The sequence below is a fragment of the Triturus cristatus genome, chromosome 7, assembly GCF_964204655.1.
Source record: "Triturus cristatus chromosome 7, aTriCri1.1, whole genome shotgun sequence".
Lineage (NCBI taxonomy): Eukaryota > Metazoa > Chordata > Amphibia > Caudata > Salamandridae > Triturus > Triturus cristatus.
The window spans coordinates 1,080,522,166-1,080,542,713 of record NC_140590.1 but is presented as its reverse complement, the minus strand read 5'-3'; the positions used below and the strand labels follow the sequence as shown (position 1 = coordinate 1,080,542,713).

Genomic DNA, 20,548 nt, shown 5'->3' with positions numbered 1-20,548 from the left:
ATTACCTTGACTACGTGTCATTAGTAGTTCAGTTTCTCATCTTTACCTTTAAGGTTTGTCTTTGTGTGAGAATGAGACGTTTGGATCTTGGTCATTGCAATATTGCCCTGTGAAGGAATCTATGGAATGATCAAAGCTTATGCTTTGTACCACATTTGATTTTTGCTTATTAGAATCAAAGGTGCTGGGATATGGACATTTTGAAAATGTTTGTACTACACAGAAGGTAAATCTTCATCCATAAATGCAAGCTTTATTTACATTCTCTGCTTCGGTCCAGGGTGTGGAAACATCGCACTTGGAATTGGTGGAAACCATCTGGACCCACATGTCCCAAGTTCATATACTTGGCAAATTTCGAAACCGCAATGGCGCCTTTCCTATTCCTCCAGAGAACAAGCTCAGAATTCCAATTGGAGCCAAAATCCAGACTTTGCACTTAGTAGGTAAGTATTTGTTCCTGAAAAGTGGCAAAATGTGTTATGAAGCTGTGGCTCTTATTTAATTTGCTTTCCGTAGTGCTACAGAACTACCTTTCAGCAATGATATTTCAGAATATTAATTTAAGGGCATATGGCAGAGAAGTACTTGTTATGTAGGCGCAGAAAACGCTGTAAGGGTGCTGTTGTATATTTGAGGTGGTAATGTGCCTCGTGTGTTTGAGATTTGACTTGCAAAAGTCCACTTCGTATACTTATTCATTTGTGGATGCTGGTAGTGTTTATGTATTTACTTGATTATGGGGCACCTTTGTGTTTATTTTAAAAATGTGTCACCCCACGTAATGCTGTTTGTTAGGCTTAGCACTTTAAAGAAGCCATTGTTCATTTCGGATTCAATATGAGGTTTTATTTTGTGGTTTTCCTTTGCCCTTTGGGAGGTAGGAAGAAGGGGGTGTGGGGAGGATAGGAGTGCAGGGGATATGAGGGGGTGTGACAAGGTACAGAAGTGAGTAGATGAAAGTAAATTGCTTGGTTACAGTGTCGGTTTGTAATTGAAATGATTTGGTGGAAGGTGACCATGTGATTATGATTGGATTTCCTTTGTTATTGCTTACCAGGATAGTTCTATCCCTTGTTTAGGCACAGACCGCCCTCTTACAGCAATTGCTGTACATGCACAGGCATTTTCTGATGACGGAGGGCCATGCAGTTTGTATTTATTAAACTCTCTATGCATCTTCCTTTAACTATAATAGGTGCTCAAAGCCTCTGACTGCCACTCACCAGTACCGGATCCACCAATGTAATGCAGTGTTGATCACTTTCAAATACTTTTGCTTTTCCAAAGATGCCATATCTGTGAGATCTAGCATGACCTATATTTCAAGTGTCCTCTACAGTGGTATAACCAATCTGGCTTCTCGCTGTTTGTCAAGGCCTTATAAGAATGATACAAAAGGATGATCACACCTTCAAGGCAAAGTATCATTGAGGGGGAGAAAATAGGAAGGTCTCTTGTTCTATATGGCTTAATAAAAAAAAAAAAGGCATACACGAACAGTATGAATTTATCTTAACGATACACATAGTCTTTTCAAGATACAATTCTCTAAATATTCAGCTACCAGAACTCAATTTGTTCATTCTTCTAAATCACCATATCATGTAAATGTAAACCTTTTCAGCCCTCTTAAGTATTTTCTGTCTTTGTGCTTAGAATGTTTTACCTCTTCCTTCCTTCAATTAAAGAACTGCAGTGCCAACAACATTTGTCCAAAATGAGATTGCATTGTATAAAATATCAGTATTGACAGTAGAAACTCCAAACCAGAAAGTTAATAGTGGGGTCATTTTGGAAGTCCTGGATTTCACCTGGAATCTGAGTACCCACCAGTTATTTTAGGCCTGCCTCTCGGAAAGCTTTACGTCTGTGCTTTTTGGGATCAATAAGGCGCTTTTACAACAATTGCCTTCCAACACTGTAATGTCATTTACGAATTAGAGGGTGAAAATGGAGAAACAACATACCAAAATAGTGCCAACTTGACCAAGTTTGGTCTTAATCAAAGGGATGAATGGCCTGTTCCAATAGTTAGATTACATTTAAATGGCATGTTCTTTGTAGACCGGGTGATCCTACTGATCATCTGCTTGTGGGTGAGTTATGGTATAAATAATTCCAACTATTTGTATAGACCAGGATGAGACATCCTCTTGCTGTCCACCATTAATCTGTTTTGAAGGTTCTGCATGTCTCACCTTATTGATTACAAGCTCATTTTCTGCACAGTAAATTGACAGTACACTGTTTGCTTCCTAATCACTATAACTAAAGTGTAATAAGGAACTACCTGTTGGTTTGTTATGAAGCATCTTTTTAGGCACTCACAATTTTTGGATGCTTGATGCGAGTTCCTGTTGGAGTGGCGTTTCTTTTATGTTTTCTATGGTAGGATTTATTTCTGTGACTCTTGTTTCAGGAGTGAATGTTCCAGAAATTCCTTGCATCCCAATGCTGAGGCATCTGTACTTGAAGTGGGTACGGCTCACCAAGCCACAGCCTTTTAAAGATTTTCTCTGCATCAGCTTACGAACCTTCGTCATGAGGAACTGTGCAGGTGAGAGGACAGTACTTTCTTCTGTACATGTAAAACATGTACTCTAGCGGTTCCGATCTGAGGTCCCCTCTCAACGAGATCGTTACTGCAATGAAAATCAGCATGGTTATTTGTTGGGCAACATGCCGTATAGACCGCAAGCAAACAGTTCTTTACAGCTGAGCTAAGCTTGCTGAGACATTTTCATATGGACTGTGCTCATTGGAGTAATGTCTAAATGTAGTGACTGCCACACCAAGAGGGCTACGTTTCCCACATTTCTGGTGGTTGAAGCACGAAGGCAAATGTCTACATGAATAGATGTTCTCATGTGAGCATGAGTGACTCGTGTTTCTTGATGAGTTAGGCAGTGACTGGGTGCTGCTTTAAGATTGAGGTGAGGGACCCCAGTTATCTTATCATATGGTAGATCTTCCCAGATGCCTGAAAGTTCAGGCGGTGTTCACATCTATAAGGTGGGTGGAAATCATTCATTTAGTGTTTGGCCACCTTGCCTAGGGGCCTTTTGAGATAAAATGTAGTAAAAGTTGATGTCGTTCCGATCTTGAATTTAGAGCTGGTGTAAATATTCATAGGTGTCACTCCACCTTTTCTAGAACATCTTATTGAAGATGCTCTGGGGGGAAAAACACTGTGTAACAATGTTTCTTTACAAATTCAGACTACGATGAATTCCAGTCTTCCTGCTCAAGAATGAAATGAGTAAGATTCCATTCTCAAAATCACATTGCAGAAGTTCCTGGTAATGAAACTCCTTAGTGCTATATGGGCAAGGCTTCTGGGAGCATTGACATTGAAGACCAATCTGATTTGTCACATAGTAACCAGTCTGAGTGGTAAAAATGCCCTGCAGTCTTCCTATTGCTACTATTACCCACAGTAAACAAATATTCATTTGGGGGAAGAGGGGTCATATGCTGGACTTGCTGATGGAATGACAAGTCAATCCAGTGTTGAGCACTGCTGGGCTTTTCTACTCACCCACTACCCACAGTACGTGCGTCAGTGTACACAAATCAGCTTATAGAATCTGCTTTGTTCAATAATAAGGAAATACAATCTTGGAGCACCAAGTATAGATTGAAAAAATTGTCATGATTCCAACTGACGGATAAACACAGGTTCCCAATGCAACTTCCTCATGACATTTGTTGTCACAGCTCAGTGCTAGCAGAAGGTTGTAGTCCCTCAGGTTTTGTGCATCTTTCCTGCTTTCTTTTTCTTCACATGCTATCTTGATACTCTCGTTATCAGAAACATCCATGGTGTTGGGCATCATGACCACTGCAGGACTAACATAATTTCTTTACATTCAGGACCCACCAACTCCCTAAAGTATGTCCCATTGGTGACCGGCCTGGCATCAGCACGCAACCTCGAGCACTTAGAGCTGATCCGGGTACCATTCCTTGGGGGTCTTATCCAGCATGTAGTGGAGGACAGCTGGCGATCAGGTAGGAATTTTCCCTAGCTTTACAAGAGTATCACACAGATATAGCACTATTTATGCCAAGCACCAAAACATCTGGCTATTTTTGCTTCTGTTTCACATTGTGCCCCATACCTGCTTTTGTTGCTTGCCTGATTCAATAGACTGTTGATTTTTTTTTTTATTCTTTTGGAGAGAATTTATGTGTGTTTATTTTAATATCCTTCCTCTTCTTTGGCGGCAAGATTGTGTTGTCCTCAGATGGTATTTTTTCAGTATTATTACCTTTGACCGCAATGTTCTAACAGTTTTTCAGTTCTGTATACCAATTCTATATTTCAAATATGGAATTTCTCCTTTTGTGTTCTTATGTATACATTGGACGCTAATTCTGAATGATTTTCCTGTGTTCAGTGCACAAGTAGTTTCTTGTATGTATTCACTTTTTAAGCATAATTTTTATTGTTTTATTTTAATGTGTGTTGGAACGTACTCATTTTTGACATGGTCACCCCCACTTTTTGCCTGGTACATGATGTGATTTTCACTGGAAGTGCACAGGGTTCCTGCTAACCAGGTCTCTAGTGCCAGTTCTCATTTCCAAAATTGTTGAATTGTTCCCCCAATTGGCAATACCTTTAGCACCCTCTACATGGCCCTAGTAAATGGTGCCCCTGATACCTATGGCACTAAAGAGGGTCCCACAAGGGCTGCAGTGCATATTGTACCACCCTAAGTGACCCCTCGCCAAACTCCTGCAGGGCTGCTATTGCAGCTACATGTTTTGGTGCAGACAAAAGTGAAAACCCGACTCGACACACATCCCTGTGTTCTAGGCCCCCTAACACTGCATGTAGTACTTGTAAGTCACCCCTACAGCAGGCCTTACAGCCCTAAGGCAGGGTGCTTGGTATTACATTTGAGGGCATACCTGCATGGGCAGAAAATCCCCTGTGTTGGCCCGTGGCATTACTGCCAGTGCAAGGGAACAGGGAAGCCATTTTAGAACATGTGCTGGACACTGGTTGTGAGAAAGTGCCTCTTTTGACATGGTTCGCCTCCAATTTTTGCCTTGTATTTGATGTGGTTTTGATTCTAGTGCACAGGATACCTGCCAAACTGGTCCGCTGTGCTAGAGCTTCTTCCCCAAAACGATTCCACAATTGGTCGTTTAGGCCCCCTGAAGCCCCTAGTAAATAGTACATGTGTACCTTGACCATTGGGACTAAAGAGGGTCCCCTAGGGACCCATTACCTAGGCCCTGCAGACTGCTACTACAGCATGCAGGGCCTGGTGCAGACAAGATGACAAACTCGACATGGCACACTGCCTGTGTACCATGCCAACTTGCACTGCCTAAGGTATAGGTAAGTCACCACTCTAGCAAGCCTTCCAGTCCTAAGGCAGGGGGCACTATACCACAATATTTAAGTCCATTCTTAGATAGTGTATGCACCAGGGAAGCCATAGAGAGTACATGGGCTGGAAACTCAAGTTCCCCAGCACCATGATGGCTTCTCTGAAACCAGGGGTGTTTGGTACCAAACTACTCCTATCAAACCCACTCTGATGCCAGTGTGGGATTTATTAAACCATGTACTCAAAGGGCACCTGAGAGGTGTCCCCTGGAAACCTACCAACCCAGGTGTGATCACAGACTTGCTCTAGGCAGCTTCCACCACCAGACATGTATTTGGATCCATGGGTCGAGAGCCTCTGCTCTCTGGGACCAGAAACAATGCACGTCCTGGGTGAAGGTGCCACACCTCCTCCCCTAGGATGGCCGCAGTGCTCAAAAGGGAAGCTTCAAAGGACTGTTGCCTTTGTATTGCTACCCCCCAGCCTCTACTGCTAGCAGCAGATGGCAGCCCCTGGTTTATGCCCCCACTTTTGGCGGGAAAACCAGTGGGAAAAGTAGGACGAATGGGTGTGCCCACCTCTGCCAACTCCACCCCCAAGGTGGGAGAGGTGAGGTGAAGCACATATTTCCGTCCCCACCATCTTAAAGATGGGGAGACCCCTCCGATTAGGCCTAGGACTATGCCCCATCCCACAGGAGGGTGGCATAATTGAGGGTTTAGTCAACCCAGGTAAGGTGCCCATTGTCCCTTCCTGTTGCTCCCCTAAAATGCCCTTAAATGTAGTGTTTAGGTGGCTCCCTAGGACCTGAAAACTAGTTCCTGCTGACCTAAGAAGAATGACGAAGAAGAATCCGTGCAGCGAAGCCTGAAGAAGCCTACTGACTACCGGCATGTCTCCAGCTACAAAGACACTGCAAAAGAAGACAACTCTTGTCCGGCAGGCAGCGACTCCCAGAACCCTAGGAAGACTGCCTGCAAAGACCAGAGACTCCAGAGGACAGCAGATCTGTCCACAAGAAACCTACACAAAGGACTCCGGTGTCCTCCGGATCCGTATTGGGCGGAACTCTCGATTTTTGACCTCTGCACCCGGCCGCCCCTGTGCTGCTGCAGTCATCTGACCCTTACCGTTGCGTTCTTTCCTTTATAACCGCATTGTTTTCCTCCATAGGATAACATTGAACTGTTCAGAAATTGCACTGTCGACTTTTGATCGTGAAAAGTATTTTTATTTTAAAACGTACTTACTTTTTTGCGAAATTCTTGGTCTTAAAATGAAACCAAGCTTATTTTTTATAAAAATTTGCGTGGATGTCTGTTTTGAGTTGTGTGTCATTTATTGATCAAAGTGTTGTAATAAATGTCTTACACTCCTCTGTGTTAGGCCTAAAGCTGCTCGCCCACACTACCACTATAGAGCACTTTGGGTTTACATTGTGCCCTGGACCTTTCCGGGGGAATCTCTGGATTCTGTGCATGGTATGACCACCTAGTGGTATACCATATACAGAGCCAGCTTTCTACAATTGGGTAGTACAGGAGGTTTGTGAGAGGAGATTGGTCCATTGTGCCCCACACCACAGAATTGACCTCTAAAAAGATGCCAAAGAAAGTGAACTGGGCAGTGAGCTGTCAAAAGACTTTTGACACTCTGAAGAAAGCGATGTGCTCAGCACCCATTCTGAAAGCTCCAGATTATACGAAGCAGTTCATAGTGCAGACAGATGCCTCTGAATATGGGATACGAGCAGTCCTATTCCAAACCAATGTTGAGGCCCATGACCAAAGCAAACACAAGGAGATGATGGACGGAGCACTGAAACTTTTCAGACACTCACCCCCGTCACAGATCTGACTGTTGCTTTCATTAGAAGGAGGTTACTCCACAGACAGTGTTGGAGTGCCATTGAGAGGGAAGCCTTTGCTGTGATTTGGTCACTGAAGAAGATGAGGCCATACTTGTTTGGCTCTCTCTTCCTTGTTCAAACTGACCACAGGCCTCTCGGATGGCTAATGCAAATGAAAGGTGAAAACCCCAAACTTATGAGATGGACCGTTTCCCTCCAGGGTATGGACTTTACAGTGGAGCACAGACCTGGGACTGACCATGCCAGTGAGGATGGCCTTTACAGGTTCTTCCACTTAGAAGATAAAAACTCTCTTGGGAAAGGTTATTTTATTTTCATTTGGGGGGGGAGGGGGGGTGGTTAGTTATGTAGGAAAGTACTCCTTTGTGACGTGGTCACCCCCACTTTTTTCCTGGTGCATGAAGTGATTTCAACTGAAAGTGCACTTGGTTCCTGTTAACCAGGTCCCCAGTGAAATATCTCTTTCCTAAAACTGTACATGAATTCCCCCATTTGTCAATATCTTTAGCACCCTCAATAAGGCCCTAGTACATGGTAGCTCTGGTACCTAGAGCCTGAAGTACTAAAGAGAGTACCCCATGAGCAGGTATGCCCCTGTGCTGGTCAGTTCCATTACTGCCTTTGCAAGTGAACAGGGAAGCCATTTTGGAAAATGTTCTGGACACTGGTAAAAACGAGTTCCCCAGCTACATGGCATCACTGAAAAAAGGGATGTATGGTATGAGACCTCTTACTGATAGACCCACACTGATTCCAGTGTGGGATTTACCAATCCATGCACACAGTGGGCACATCGGAGACGCCCCTGAAAACCTACCAGCCTCTGGTGTGCTCACTGACAGGTTTCTCCCAGCCTGCCACTCGAGTCACTGTTCTGATGTCCTAGGGTGATAGTCTTTTACTCTCAGGAGACCCATAACAAATGTCTATCCAGGAAGAGGGTATCACACCCCTTCCCACAGGATGACCTGCTGATTAGCTTTCCTAGGCCGGCAAGCTTCAAAGAGCTACCACCTTTGAAATGCAAATCTGGCTCCCTTCACAGGAGAGGAAGCTGCCCCCCTTTTTCTAGAGTCCCTTTGGCACCTGAACAGGTGGGAAAATTAGTCGAGTAGGTGTACCACCCTCAGGCTAGAACCACCTCCAAGGTGGGCTAAACTGAGGTGGACACAACTTTTCAGAATTAGCCATCTTTCCTATGGCATACTTGGGAATTCTGGGACAGGATTATGCCCACTTCCCACAGGAAGTGGTCATATTGGATTTGAAGTGATTCCAAGGGTTGGTAGCCCATTGTCTACTACCCTACACTCCCTTACCACCCTTAAATTCAGTATTTGGTTGGGGAGCCCCTGGCATCAAAACAGATCCTGCTGATCTGAAAGACGGTGAAGGACGTGAAGAGTTGCATCCTGCGAAAACAAGAGATCTAGCAACGGACTTGGCGCCAACCCTGCCAGACTGCCAGCTGCCTTTGCCAATTGCACCAAATGTTGACTGTCCTGGAGGTGCGGAGTCCCCAAAGCCCGGGAGACCTGCCAACTCTTCACCCAAGAACCAAGACCTCCCTAGAAGCACCGGACCTGCTTACCTGCATCTTGCAGGCATCCAAAGACTCCTGGAAGGACTCTGTGAACACAGAAACCTGACGCCTGAAAACACCACTGCATCTGTCACCCAAGCACAAGTTGAAGTGGGCCAATGGTGTCCACTTGGTCCCCACCCTCTAGATACCGAGTCCAGTGTGGTAACACCTCTCAAGGACTCCCAGACGTTGCCTGCAGCCTCTGCACTCAGGCCCCATCTACCGCGACTGCTTCCAGTAAGAAAATCCCAAAGCCTAACGATACTTCTGCACGCGTCATCCCTGGGTCGTGGAGAAGAGGACCAACGGTGTCCCTACCTCCCTGAGCTTTGTGAGGCGTGAGCCCCTCTGTTGGTTCAGCCTGACTGCCCCCCACCCCATTCGTGCCGGTGGTGGTTTTGGACCTTGCCCACCATTTACCTTAGCTCCCGGAAAAGGGTCCCGTTAGTCGCTGTAATATAACCGAACGAGGCATTGACTTTTCCTCCACTAAGATAACTTTTGTTTACTTTTTGAACTCAAATATTTCTATTAAAAAACTTACTTACCTGAACAAATTGTTTCTGGTGCCTAAGCATACATATATAAAGATGCTGCTTATTTTTTTATAAATTGGTGTGGATCTCCTTCTTGGGCCGTGTGTCTTCCTTATTGATTATTGTGTTTATTTTCAGGTGTCTTGCACTCCTCTGTGATAAGCCTAAGGCTGCTCAACCACACTACCCTATAGAAGAGCACCTTGGGATTGTCATAGCAACCCTTGTCCACTCATAAGGGAACCTCTTGACTCTTTTTACGATATGTCTAATTTTGAAATATCCTATAAAGAGCCAGCTTCCTACAATGTGACCAAGCACATTAACAGTATTAAGAAGCATCTGTGTAACTCCCTTACAGGGTGTAGCATACAGTTGTCACAGTAGTTATCTTAACAGTATTTCATCCCCACCAAAAAAGTATAGAGGGGGTAAAGCATTCAAAGAAACGGTAAATCAATAATAACGTTATATGAAACAGTCGATTCTGGTACCTAATTATTTCTGCTTTGGTACTACACAGTGGTAACCAACAGAGAATTTCAGAAGCACTAGACGGTTAAAGCCCAGCATAGTCATGCCAAATCACATGGGCTCAGAGGCCACATCATGCTGTTTGTACATGGCCCACTTAACCCCCAGCTCTTCACTTATCTCAGTTTGTTACCCAGGGTTCTGTGGGACACTTATTCCCACCCCCTTTCCCACTACTCCTTTAAATCCTTTAAATGCTAGGAGAATGGCATCTCAGGCTTGTGTAGGTTTCTGCATCTCTCTTTTGGTTTCCATATGCAGGAGTGTACTTTCACAGTCAGCTCATGTCAAATGTCTCAGCACCACAGATTGGAAAATCCCTACTCTTCCAGTTCATTGCTACTTCCCTTTTAGGCAGTGCAAACCTAATGCAGTTAATTTGTTTGTCTCTCTCTTTGTCTTAGGGTAAGGGTAGGTGTCTAAAAGGCTGGTCTCCACCATGCAGTTCAGTCTCCTATCTGTGGCTTTGACTACACTTGTAAACTGTAGCCAGTAGTTTTTCAAGCTAGGACAGTCCCTTGTCTTGCGGAAAACAGTTACATATGGCTTTTGACACCTAAGGCAACCCACCTGCATATTTGAGTATTGTTTATTAATCTGCTGTAACATAAATTCTATGTAAATAGTTAAACTGAATTAGTTTGAACCTCTTATTTCTGGATATGCGGGTGGCATTTCTCAGTATATGCCTCCACTCTGTATCCTCTTATTATCCTTCCTATGTCATTATCTCATTTGCCATTCATTATTTTTTGTTCTCTGTATTTTCCATAACAAATACATTAACAAGCATACAAAAGTGATTAGATAAATAGTACAGCACCTCATTATATATTTAAAACATTACAAGGTACTTTTAACACTATACAAATAAAATCGGTTACTAGCCATTTCCCAGCTAAACTCCTAGCACTCTAGTGAACATAAAAACTGCATGCAATATCTCAGGGTAATCAGTTCAGTGACAGACAGCTAAAGTGTCAATTTCATTAGAAACTTTATAAGTGTAAAATAAAGGAGCAAGCAATTTTATGCACACGCTAGATTCATTTGGACAAAATACCATGAAGTGGGTAATGGTCTCAATTTCACGACAAGCACAATCGCATACTACATGTGAGAAAGTGCCATCTTTCTTGCATGGTATGCCCCCACTTTTTGCTGAATTGCTGAATGTACTTTGACTGAGTGTACCCTGGACTCCTGCCAATCAGGTGCCCAGGGCCTATGTTCCTTCCCTAAAACACATAAAACCCAAATTGGCAAACGCTGGCCACATGTCAGCCCCTGGTAAATGGTACCCTAGGTACCCAGGGCCTTGTGACCAGGGAAGGTCCCTAAGGGATGCAGCACTCATTGTGCCACCCTTAGGGGCCCTGTACCCTTACACACACACTGCCTTTGCAGGCTGGGTGTCTGGGTGCAAGACAAAACAAAGTCTAGCTGGGTGCCCTATGCCAATGGTGTGGGCACAGGAGCCCTGTGCCCCTACAGTACCCAGGTCCATTCCTGAGCACTGTAAGTGCAGTGCTGCCATTTAAGAGTACATGGTGCTGAGAGCTCGTCAAACACGAACTCCACAGCACCATAATGGCTACACTGAAGACTGAGAAGTTTGGTATCAAACTTCTCAGCACATTAAACCCACACTGTGTGGGATTTAATGTACCGAGCACCCCAGAGGGCATCTTAGAGATGCCCCCTTAAACCTAACCTACAATCCACGTCTGCTCTGAGGCTGCCTAGGCTGCCACACAGCAGACATGTTGCTGGACCCCTGGGTGGGAGAGCCCCTGCACTCCTGGGCCTGCAACAATGCGCATCCTGGGCGAGGTGCTAAATCTCCTCCCCCCCAGGATGGGCAGGGGGAAGCTTCAAAGGCATGCCGCTTCTGTGAGCTTCCCCAGGCCACTGCAAACCCCCACTCTGGCGGGAAGCTTGGCCGGAAACCCCAAATGAGGACAGGGGATGTGCCAGCCTGCCAACCCCACCCCTCAGGTGGGGAGGCGAGGTGAAGCACATCTCCGGGCTCTCGCCATCTTGAAGATGGGAAGCCCTACCCTATCAGGACTAGGCTACTGCCCCCCTCCCACAGGAGAGAGGCAGGATAGGGGGTGTACCCACCCCAGGACAGGGACCCATTGGTCCCTGCCCTTCACCTACCTGTAACGCCCCTAAATCTAGTATTTAGGGGCAACCCTGAACCTTCCTTCCCCAGATTCCAGATTCGAAAATACAAAGAAGAGCAAGAAGAAAGAAGACCTGCCCTGCAGTTGCTAAGAAGAGGAAGACACAAACTGCTTTGGCCCCAGCCCTCCCGGCCTGTCAACCCTCGAACCTGCTCCTGCTCCAACCCGGCATCTCTTGTGGCCAGCAACCTCACAAACCCCGGAGGACCTGGCTACCTTTTGGCTCTAAGCCCCTGGGACTCCCATGAGTAGAGGCTCTACTCAGAACCTACCTCTAATCCCTGGCACCAGCCACCAACCAAGGCCCCCCTATCCCTCATAGGATAACATTGGGCCTAACTCTCTCTGCACCCGGCCGCCCTAGAGTCGCTGAGGGTGAACCAACTGTACCTACCTGACCCTGGGGGACCCCTGAGTCTATGCCCAGAACCTCAACTCTGCCAGTCGAGTACTTACCTTTAAACCGATAACTCTATTTTCTTCATAGGGTAACATTGACCCCTGAGTCTATGCCCAGAACCTCAACTCTGCCAGTCGAGTACTTACCTTTAAACCGATAACTCTATTTTCTTCATAGGGTAACATTGACTGGCTTTTTCCTGAAATTTCTTCTAAGTGTGGACTTTCAAATCTTAAAATATTCACCAAAAATCAGCCGAGTAACGAAAACGAAAATACTCACCTGCTCTTAGGTGAGCTCCCAGTGCTGGAGCTTGGTGCCCAGCACTGACTCTGAAAAATACTTACAACTGTACTTACCAGTAACCCAATTTTCTCCCATAGTAAATCATTGACTGTTTTTCTGTGAAATTTCTTCAATCTTTAAATATTCTTTAAAAGTCGTATAATATCTGAAAACGTAATTACTTACCTGTTTTGGATAAAGGTCCCAGTACTGAGTCTAGGCACCCAGTACTGGATTACAAAAGTAACGAGAACATACTGTACCTGCAACTTGAATTTTCTTCCATAGTGAATCATTGACTGTTTTCTTTGAAATATTTTCTAAGTGTCAACTTTTAAAATAGCTTAATATTGTTTAAAAATCTTCACAGTAATTAAGTCGACTTTCATCACTTGATTCTAAGTACTGACCCAGGACTGAATCTAGGATCCAGTCCTGGAATTCCAAAAGTAATCCTAAAAGTAATCTGTTGCAAATAACTTGAAATTTCCATTGAGCTCAATGCATTGTGGTGTTTAAAATAGAGTTGCCTATTGCAACCACTTGTAACTGTTTACAAAAGTCAATTGCATATTGCAAAAGTATTTATATAAAGCATCTCATTCTGAGAAAGTATATTTTAAATCCAATTGTTGGTTCTAAAATAAAACCAGCATATATTTTTTTTATATATAAACCATTGGCCTAGAGTTCATTTATTGAGTGTGTGAGACCATTTGCTGACTGAGTGTGTACAACAAATGCTTTACACTGTCCTCTGAAACTGCCTTACTGCTCGACCAAGCTACCACTTTAGAGAGTAAGGTTATATCTAACTTTAACCTCTGTCAACCCTGGGGGTCTGTGGACTCTGTACACCCTGTACCTATTAAGGAACAGTATAGACAGAGCCACTTTCTCACACTACATCAATCCCCTTGGGCTTGCTCCACTTGTCTAGATAAGCCTTCAAAGGGTAGATCCCCAAGCCGAATTTAATGTATAAAGAACACCGTATCTTAGGGGAGATGTCATCCAAGTAGGTTTCAAAACTAACTTTAGATTTATGCTTTAGATAACCTTGTACCACGATCCTCTTCTTACTTAACTCTATTATCATTTCATTCTTATGTTTCCAATAGGCATCCTTTACCTTTTTTATTGTTTCCCCATTAATCCCTGTGGGATCCTCACAAATAATGTAAAGATTCAGCTGCTTTAGGGTACTTTAAAAATGCTTCTAACAAGGCATTCCAGGCAGACATGGGTAATTGGCTACCTCCCATATAACAACCAAATATATGCCCTCTGAGTAATTAACAAAAAAAAAATTCTCTCTGTAGGCGTTCCCAGTAAATTACTGGGGCTAGGGCAATAAAATCTGAAATGGGTCTAATGCCCAGTTCCAAATATAGTGATGCTAAAGGCATACCTGCCCCAGCCACAACAGTGCCTTCAGGAACCTGTTTTCAATCTTTTTGAAGTGCAGAGGAATGTGTGTAGCCCCATATTTCAGCTCCATATAGCGCGGATGTAACGGCTTTTGCTCTATACACATATAATTGTTTGCACCTAATAACTCTGGCTGCTGCCTGCCTCAGAATTGCAGCTGCTCTTTCACTGTGCTGTTTCCATGCCATTGTATTATCGTACCAGATTCCCAAGTAACTAAAATAGTTTACTTGTTCTAAGGTAATGCTTTTCACGGAGAAGGAGCATTTCAACTCAGTTCTACGTTCCAGTGACATAAATATAGTCTTGGGAACACTAAAACTTAAATGTTTCATGTCACAATAATCTAGAAAGCCCTTAGTCAATTAATGCATGAAAAGTTCAGTAAGAGAGAGTAGCACCGCTTCGTCCACATATAACACAGGGATACGTGTTTTACTAAGCTATGGGCAATTCAAGTTCAAGATATTGGCCAACATCATTGAAAAATAGGGAAAGAGCAAAGAGGCCAACACACACAAATTGCCTCACACCAGTAGTTATCGAAAAGCTCTCTGTACATTCTCCCCTCAATTCATAGCACGCTTGGGCAAATGCATCTCTATGCAGACTCTGCAAAGCTGTGATCAAATACTGATGCAGACCCTGCTGCTATAACGCTAGCCACAATAAGTCTCTATCTACTAAATCAAAAAGTAGATTTTGTAGAAAGAGGGTTCTTTATTTAGTGGACCAAAAAGAGGTACACAATGTAGTGAGTCCAGGCAAACCCCAAAGGAATTGCAGAGTGTAGGAAGCTGGCTCAGTATATGGTAAACCACTCGGTGGTTATACTGTGCACAGAGTCTAGAGATTTCCCAGATGTGTACTGGGCTCATTGTAAACCCAGAGGGCTCTATTAGTGGTAGTTTGGGTGAGCAGCCTTAGGCCTAACACAGAAGTGTAAGACATTTATTGCACACACATAGACCAATAAGAGACACACGACTCAAAAAGGAGATCCAAACCGATTTTAGAAAAATCCTCTTTGTTTGAGTTTTTTTTTTTTTTAAGACCAAAAGTCAACACTTTTCAAACCGTTCAGTGTAATCCTATAGAGGTAAACAACAATGTGATTTCACGGTAAGTACCCAACTTACAGATCCAGTCTTCAGGGTTTAAGATCAGCAGAGGGCAAGGTTCAGGTAAGCACAAAGTCTGCACCACCATACCGGCTGGAGGCGTCTGGTGCAGAGTGGGTATGATTGCGGTTCCGGAGGGCACCAGAATCCTTTGTGTAGCTTTCTTGGGTACCGATCAGCTGTCCTTGGGATTCCCTTGTCTTTGTCGAAGGACAAGCAGTCTTCATCATGTTATGGTAGTTGCTGGCTGCAGGACAGGCGTTGTCTTCTTTTGCAGGGTCTTTGAAACTGGAGATAGGCCAGTAGGGTTGGCGCCAAGTCAGTAGGTGTCTTCAGGATTCGCTGCACGGCGTCTTCTTCGTCGTCCTTTGTAGGCTGGCAGGAACTAGTTTCCGGGTCTGAGGGAGCTACCTAAATGCTAAATTTAGGGACGTTTTACAGGATTGACTGGTAGGGCTAATGAAAACCTTACCTGGGGTGACTACACGCTCAATTATGCCACCCTCCAGTGGTAGTGGGCATAGTCCTAACTCTGATTTGAGGAGTCTCCTAATCTCCCCATCTTCAAGAGGGTGGGGACTGAAATATGTGTACACCTCCTATTCTTCCTAGGTTTTCCTGTTGGTTTTCCCACCCAAAGTGGGTGTGTAAACAGGGGGCTGCCATCTGCTGCTAGCAGCGGAGGCTGGAGGTCGCATTACAAAGGCGGCAAGTCTTTGAAGCTTCCCTCTCGAGCACTGTGCCCATCCTGGGATGAGGAGGTGTGACACCTTTACCCAGGATTTGTATTGTTTCTGGTCCCAGAGAGCAGAACCTCTTGACCCAGGGGTCCAGAAACATGTCTGGTGGTGGCAGGCTACCTGAAGCCAGTCTGTGGCCACACCAGGCTTGGTGGGTTTTCAAGGGACACCTCTGAGGTGCCCTCTTGAGTACATGGTTCAATAATAATTCATGGTTTCAGAGACGCCATCTTGTAGCTGTTGAAATTGAGTTGTTGAGTTTCCAGCCCATGTACTCTCCATGTCTTCCCTGGCACTTACACTATCTAAGAATGGACTTCAATATTGAAGGGGCATATCTGGTCATGCACATATGCCCATTCCTGTGGTATAGTGCGCCCTGCCTTGGGGTTGGAAGGCCTGCTAGAGGGGTGACTTACCTATACCTTAGTCAGTGTGCCATGTTGATTTTGTCGTTTTGTCTGCAGGGCCCAAGTGAGGGTACCTAGGGGACCCTTTACAATCCCAATGGCCTAGGTATCCAGGTACCATTTACTAGGGACTTACAGGGGCCCTGGAGGACCATTTGTGGAATAGTTTTAGGGAAGAAGCACTGGTACAGGGCACCTGGTTGGCAGGTACCCTGTGTACTACAAAGTAAACCATTTAATTTTCCAGGCAAAAAGTGGGGCCTAACCATGTCAAAAGAGGCACTTTCTCACAACAAGTACCTCCGTTATTCCAGAGTGCCCACTGTCACTCCAGTAGAATTGGAGAAAATGGGATCCAGCATATGGCCCAAATAATGCGTTGGAGTATGTACTTGTTTCGTAAACTGGAGGTTTTCTAGACCCTCAGTTAGAGTAGTAGCCAGACGACAAGATGCCTCCTTGAAATGAAGACGAAGATCACCTAAAACTAGAAAATGTGTATATCGCAGCAAGAAAGATAGCAAAATGTCCGCTAATGCAGTTATAAAATTAAAAGCTAAGCCAGGCAGGCAGTAGATCAAAAACAACGCTAATGTAAGATTACATGATGGAGTCAGCTTAAAAAAAGGTGCTTCACAGTCCATGATCTTTATCTCCGAGAAGGTGCAATGAATAGACTGTTTAAAAGTAATTGCTATTCCTCCCCCTATCTGAGCCTGTCTGTCAAGTCTCACTATCGCATAGCCATGCGGAATTGGGGGTAAGAATGTCAGGTGCTGAATTTTCAGTTAGCCCGGTCTCTGATAAAAATAGAGCGTCTGCCTGATGATCGACTAAGAAATCAAAAACCTCAGCCCAATGCTTCACCAGAGAGTGGCAATTCAACGAATAACAGGATGCCATAAAGGGAGCAGAACCACTCTTAGAGAACACAAACCTGCACTTACCCCAACCCTCCGTATCGTGAGAAATGTCCCTAAAATGTAGGTTTTCTCAGACACTTGAAGGGACAAGTTGCAAGATTTCAGGATTTAATTGCCATGTATCGCCTGAACGGGCAGGGGTCCTGCTTCTGGTGCGGTCTAGGTGCAGGCGGACAGACTCGCTTGCCTTAGGTGTGCCAGCAGCAGGTCCGCTGTTTGGCCTTTCAGCTGCCATAACTAAATAGGGCGCCTTCAATAGTGTGTGGCTAGGACTGAGGCGTGGCAGACCCCGATAGACAAGGGGAATTGGCCAAATAACCCCATAACTAAAGCCCATCAGCTCACTTTCCTTCTGGCAGGCTTTCCCTCCCAAACCAAAATACTGGCAAAATAACGGTAAGATTAAAATAAGAAATTAAAATAAACATGTGAAAAAGGACATATAAACGTATTAAAAGTATGTGGATGCCAACCTAAGGTGGCTATTTTGAATACCGTCCGATAACCGTTTTGAATTTTTCCCAGTCTATTAAGTGATGAGTCTGTGGCTCTATTTTCTGCAAAGTCGTGTTACATTACATTGCAACTCTGCAGTCTGAATACCTGGTCTTCAAGTGACGTAATTTAAAGTCTCCAGGTTGGAATTGTTGCTCTCTGTCTGGACCACCACACAATTAACCATTAATAGGTTGCGATCAAAGAACGTTCTACCGAGCAATTCTGTGGTTTCTACATGCTTGTGCAGTGGTGTTGTGGACAGAGTCCTGTCCAATTTAACATCAAGGGCATAATATTAATAATCTTTAGTGTGGGGGTTTTGATTTATTCATGAATTTGTCAGGCCCCAGTGTGATTGCCAAAGCCTAACCTCAGCTGCAGGTCTCACCATTACTGAAGAAGGCAATTGCTGGTGTGATCTATCTAGATTTCAATTAGGAACATGTAGGTGGGCTATGTGATTTTTCTTTTTTTCCTATACCCTTATGTAGGATTGTATTTTGTATCTCTTAGCTGGGTTGTTTAAGCCCCTGGCATTCCACTACAGGGTTTTATACCTTTCTGCTTGTCCTTGCAGCCTATTTTAAATGGAAATCTATCTGGGAGGGCCACTGTTCCACTGTTATGTGTGGGTCTTTGAGTTGACCCAGCTCTTGCGTTCTCTTCATTGCCCTCCCTATTTGCAGCTTCTTGACAATGCTTTGCGCAGGAGTGGCATGTTTCTGCTTACCCACATATGTAACTCCCCTAATTCCTCTTCCCAACGACTGAAAGGAAAAAACCCTTTATCCATGACAAATTGCTCAAGCAAAATTTAACTCAATTCCAACAGACTCCATAACCTAAACTATGTATTACTAATAGCAGTACGGCAAAGGGGTGAATATTTGCACCTATTACTAGCTATCCAAAAGCTCTGCTGGCCTTCCCCAATCCATTAATTTGTTACATCGCTCACAATCTTTGACGCAGATTCTGCTCATAGTCCACCTGGCTGCAATGAGTTCCCCCTATCCAAAGTTAAGTTGTGAGATTGATTATCATATCATTTCGTCCACTATTCCAGGAGTCCTCATTGGGGTAGAGGACACATTCTCTGACTATGGAGCCTGGTATGAGCCTGTCTTCTCCAGATGTTTCCGCCATGTCTTCCTCTTAATTTTTCTCCATTAGCTCAGTTTCTGCTATTTCTGCTCTTTCCCAATCTCTTTGCATCTGCAGTTCCCTCAATTTGTTTTGTCTTCCCTTCTTCCTTTTATTTTTGTTAGCCTTTCATCCGCCCTTTACTAGGTGCCAGTCAGATAAGCATCTCAAGTTTTATTTTAAGACGAAGATGTATGCAAAAAGGTAAGCACGTTTTTCAGGAAAAATACTTTACACTTTAAAAAGTGGACACAGTGCAATTTTCAAGCTTTTCAATGTTAGCCTATAGGAGGAAATAAGAATGCAGTTTTGTAGGTAAGTACTCAACTTAGAAATGTATTCTCCGGTTTCTGGGGTCAACACCAGGCAAGGTTCAAATTGGCACCAAGACTGCACCACCAGGGTCACATGGGTGGGCAGGTGCAGAGGTCAAATTCGGGGGTCAGGCGCCCTATACTAATCAATGGAGACGGGGGTAATCGAAGTTGTGCTGCTCACAGGTGAGTAAAGTGGTGTCGGTTGATCTCCTGGAGTTAAGGTAAGCACAGGGGGGATTGCTCAAGGCGGCACCAAACTCGCACCCTCAGCGACACAGGCGCGGCTGGGTGCAGTGTGCAAACACGGCGGCTGGCACAAAATGCAAACCCTTAGGGGAGATTGGTCTTGAAGAAATGCTGCAGGATCGGGCCAGAAGGACGAAAGAAGAAAAGCCCTCAATGCAATTCAGTGGAGGAAATAAGTCTTGAATAAAGGCTGCAGGCTCAGGCCATGTGGCTGGACGCATTAACCCACAGCTGCCCAAGTAAGTAGTGATGCTAGTGGATATAGGGACACTGAAGGTTGAGGTTCCCAATGCCCAGGGGTTTCGGGTGCAGGGGTGTCCGTAGGCGTCTGAAAACTCTTACCATGCGGGTAGCAGTCAGGGGTAGTCTTCAAGTTGAGGCTGCAGGCGTCAAGGAGGAGTCCGGCAGGGGACAGCCAACGGTGGACTCTGGCGCTTAAGTGCTGGGGAACCCTCACAGGACTGGTGGGCCACTTGGAGTCTTGCTGTGGACGTTTGGTACACAGATGGATCTGGACGTGAGTTTGCGGGTCCTCAAGGCAGAGTTCTTTTCTTTGTAGACGGTTTCTTCTGGACCGGTCCACTGCCCACTGGAGATTTACAGTCTTTATCGAAGACAGGCAGTCCTCTCAGGGTTTTGTAGGTCGCTAGGCCTGCAGGACGAGTTGTCTTTTCATAACCGAGGTTAAAGGCAGCAGACAGGCCGGCAGGGCTGGCGCAGAGTGTCAATTACTGGTCCTTCTTCTCTCGTACTGGTGCATCTCTTCAGTGTCCGGGCGTCTTAGGTTGTTGCAGATCTGATTTTGGGGCATTACAGGGGAATGATGGGTAGGGAGCAATGGGTCTCTTACCTGAGGTGACTACACCCACTATTATGCCTCCCTCCTGTGGGAGTGGGTCATAGTCCTACCCCTGATTTGATACGTCTCACCATCTTCAAGATGGTGGACACTGAAAAATGTGCTGTACTTTG

General features: G+C 44.8%; 1 protein-coding gene across 2 annotated transcripts in view; it reads left to right on the top strand.

The window, feature by feature from the left end:
* FBXO38 (F-box protein 38) overlaps positions 1 to 20,548 on the top strand; it is a 165,321-nt gene that overhangs the window by 24,065 nt on the left and 120,708 nt on the right. For both annotated transcript variants that reach the window (XM_085618196.1, XM_085618197.1), the window contains exons 5-7: positions 281 to 446; positions 2,423 to 2,560; positions 3,877 to 4,014. In XM_085618196.1, the coding sequence (XP_085474322.1) occupies positions 281 to 446; positions 2,423 to 2,560; positions 3,877 to 4,014 (442 nt within the window). The remainder of the gene's footprint in view (positions 1 to 280; positions 447 to 2,422; positions 2,561 to 3,876; positions 4,015 to 20,548) is intronic.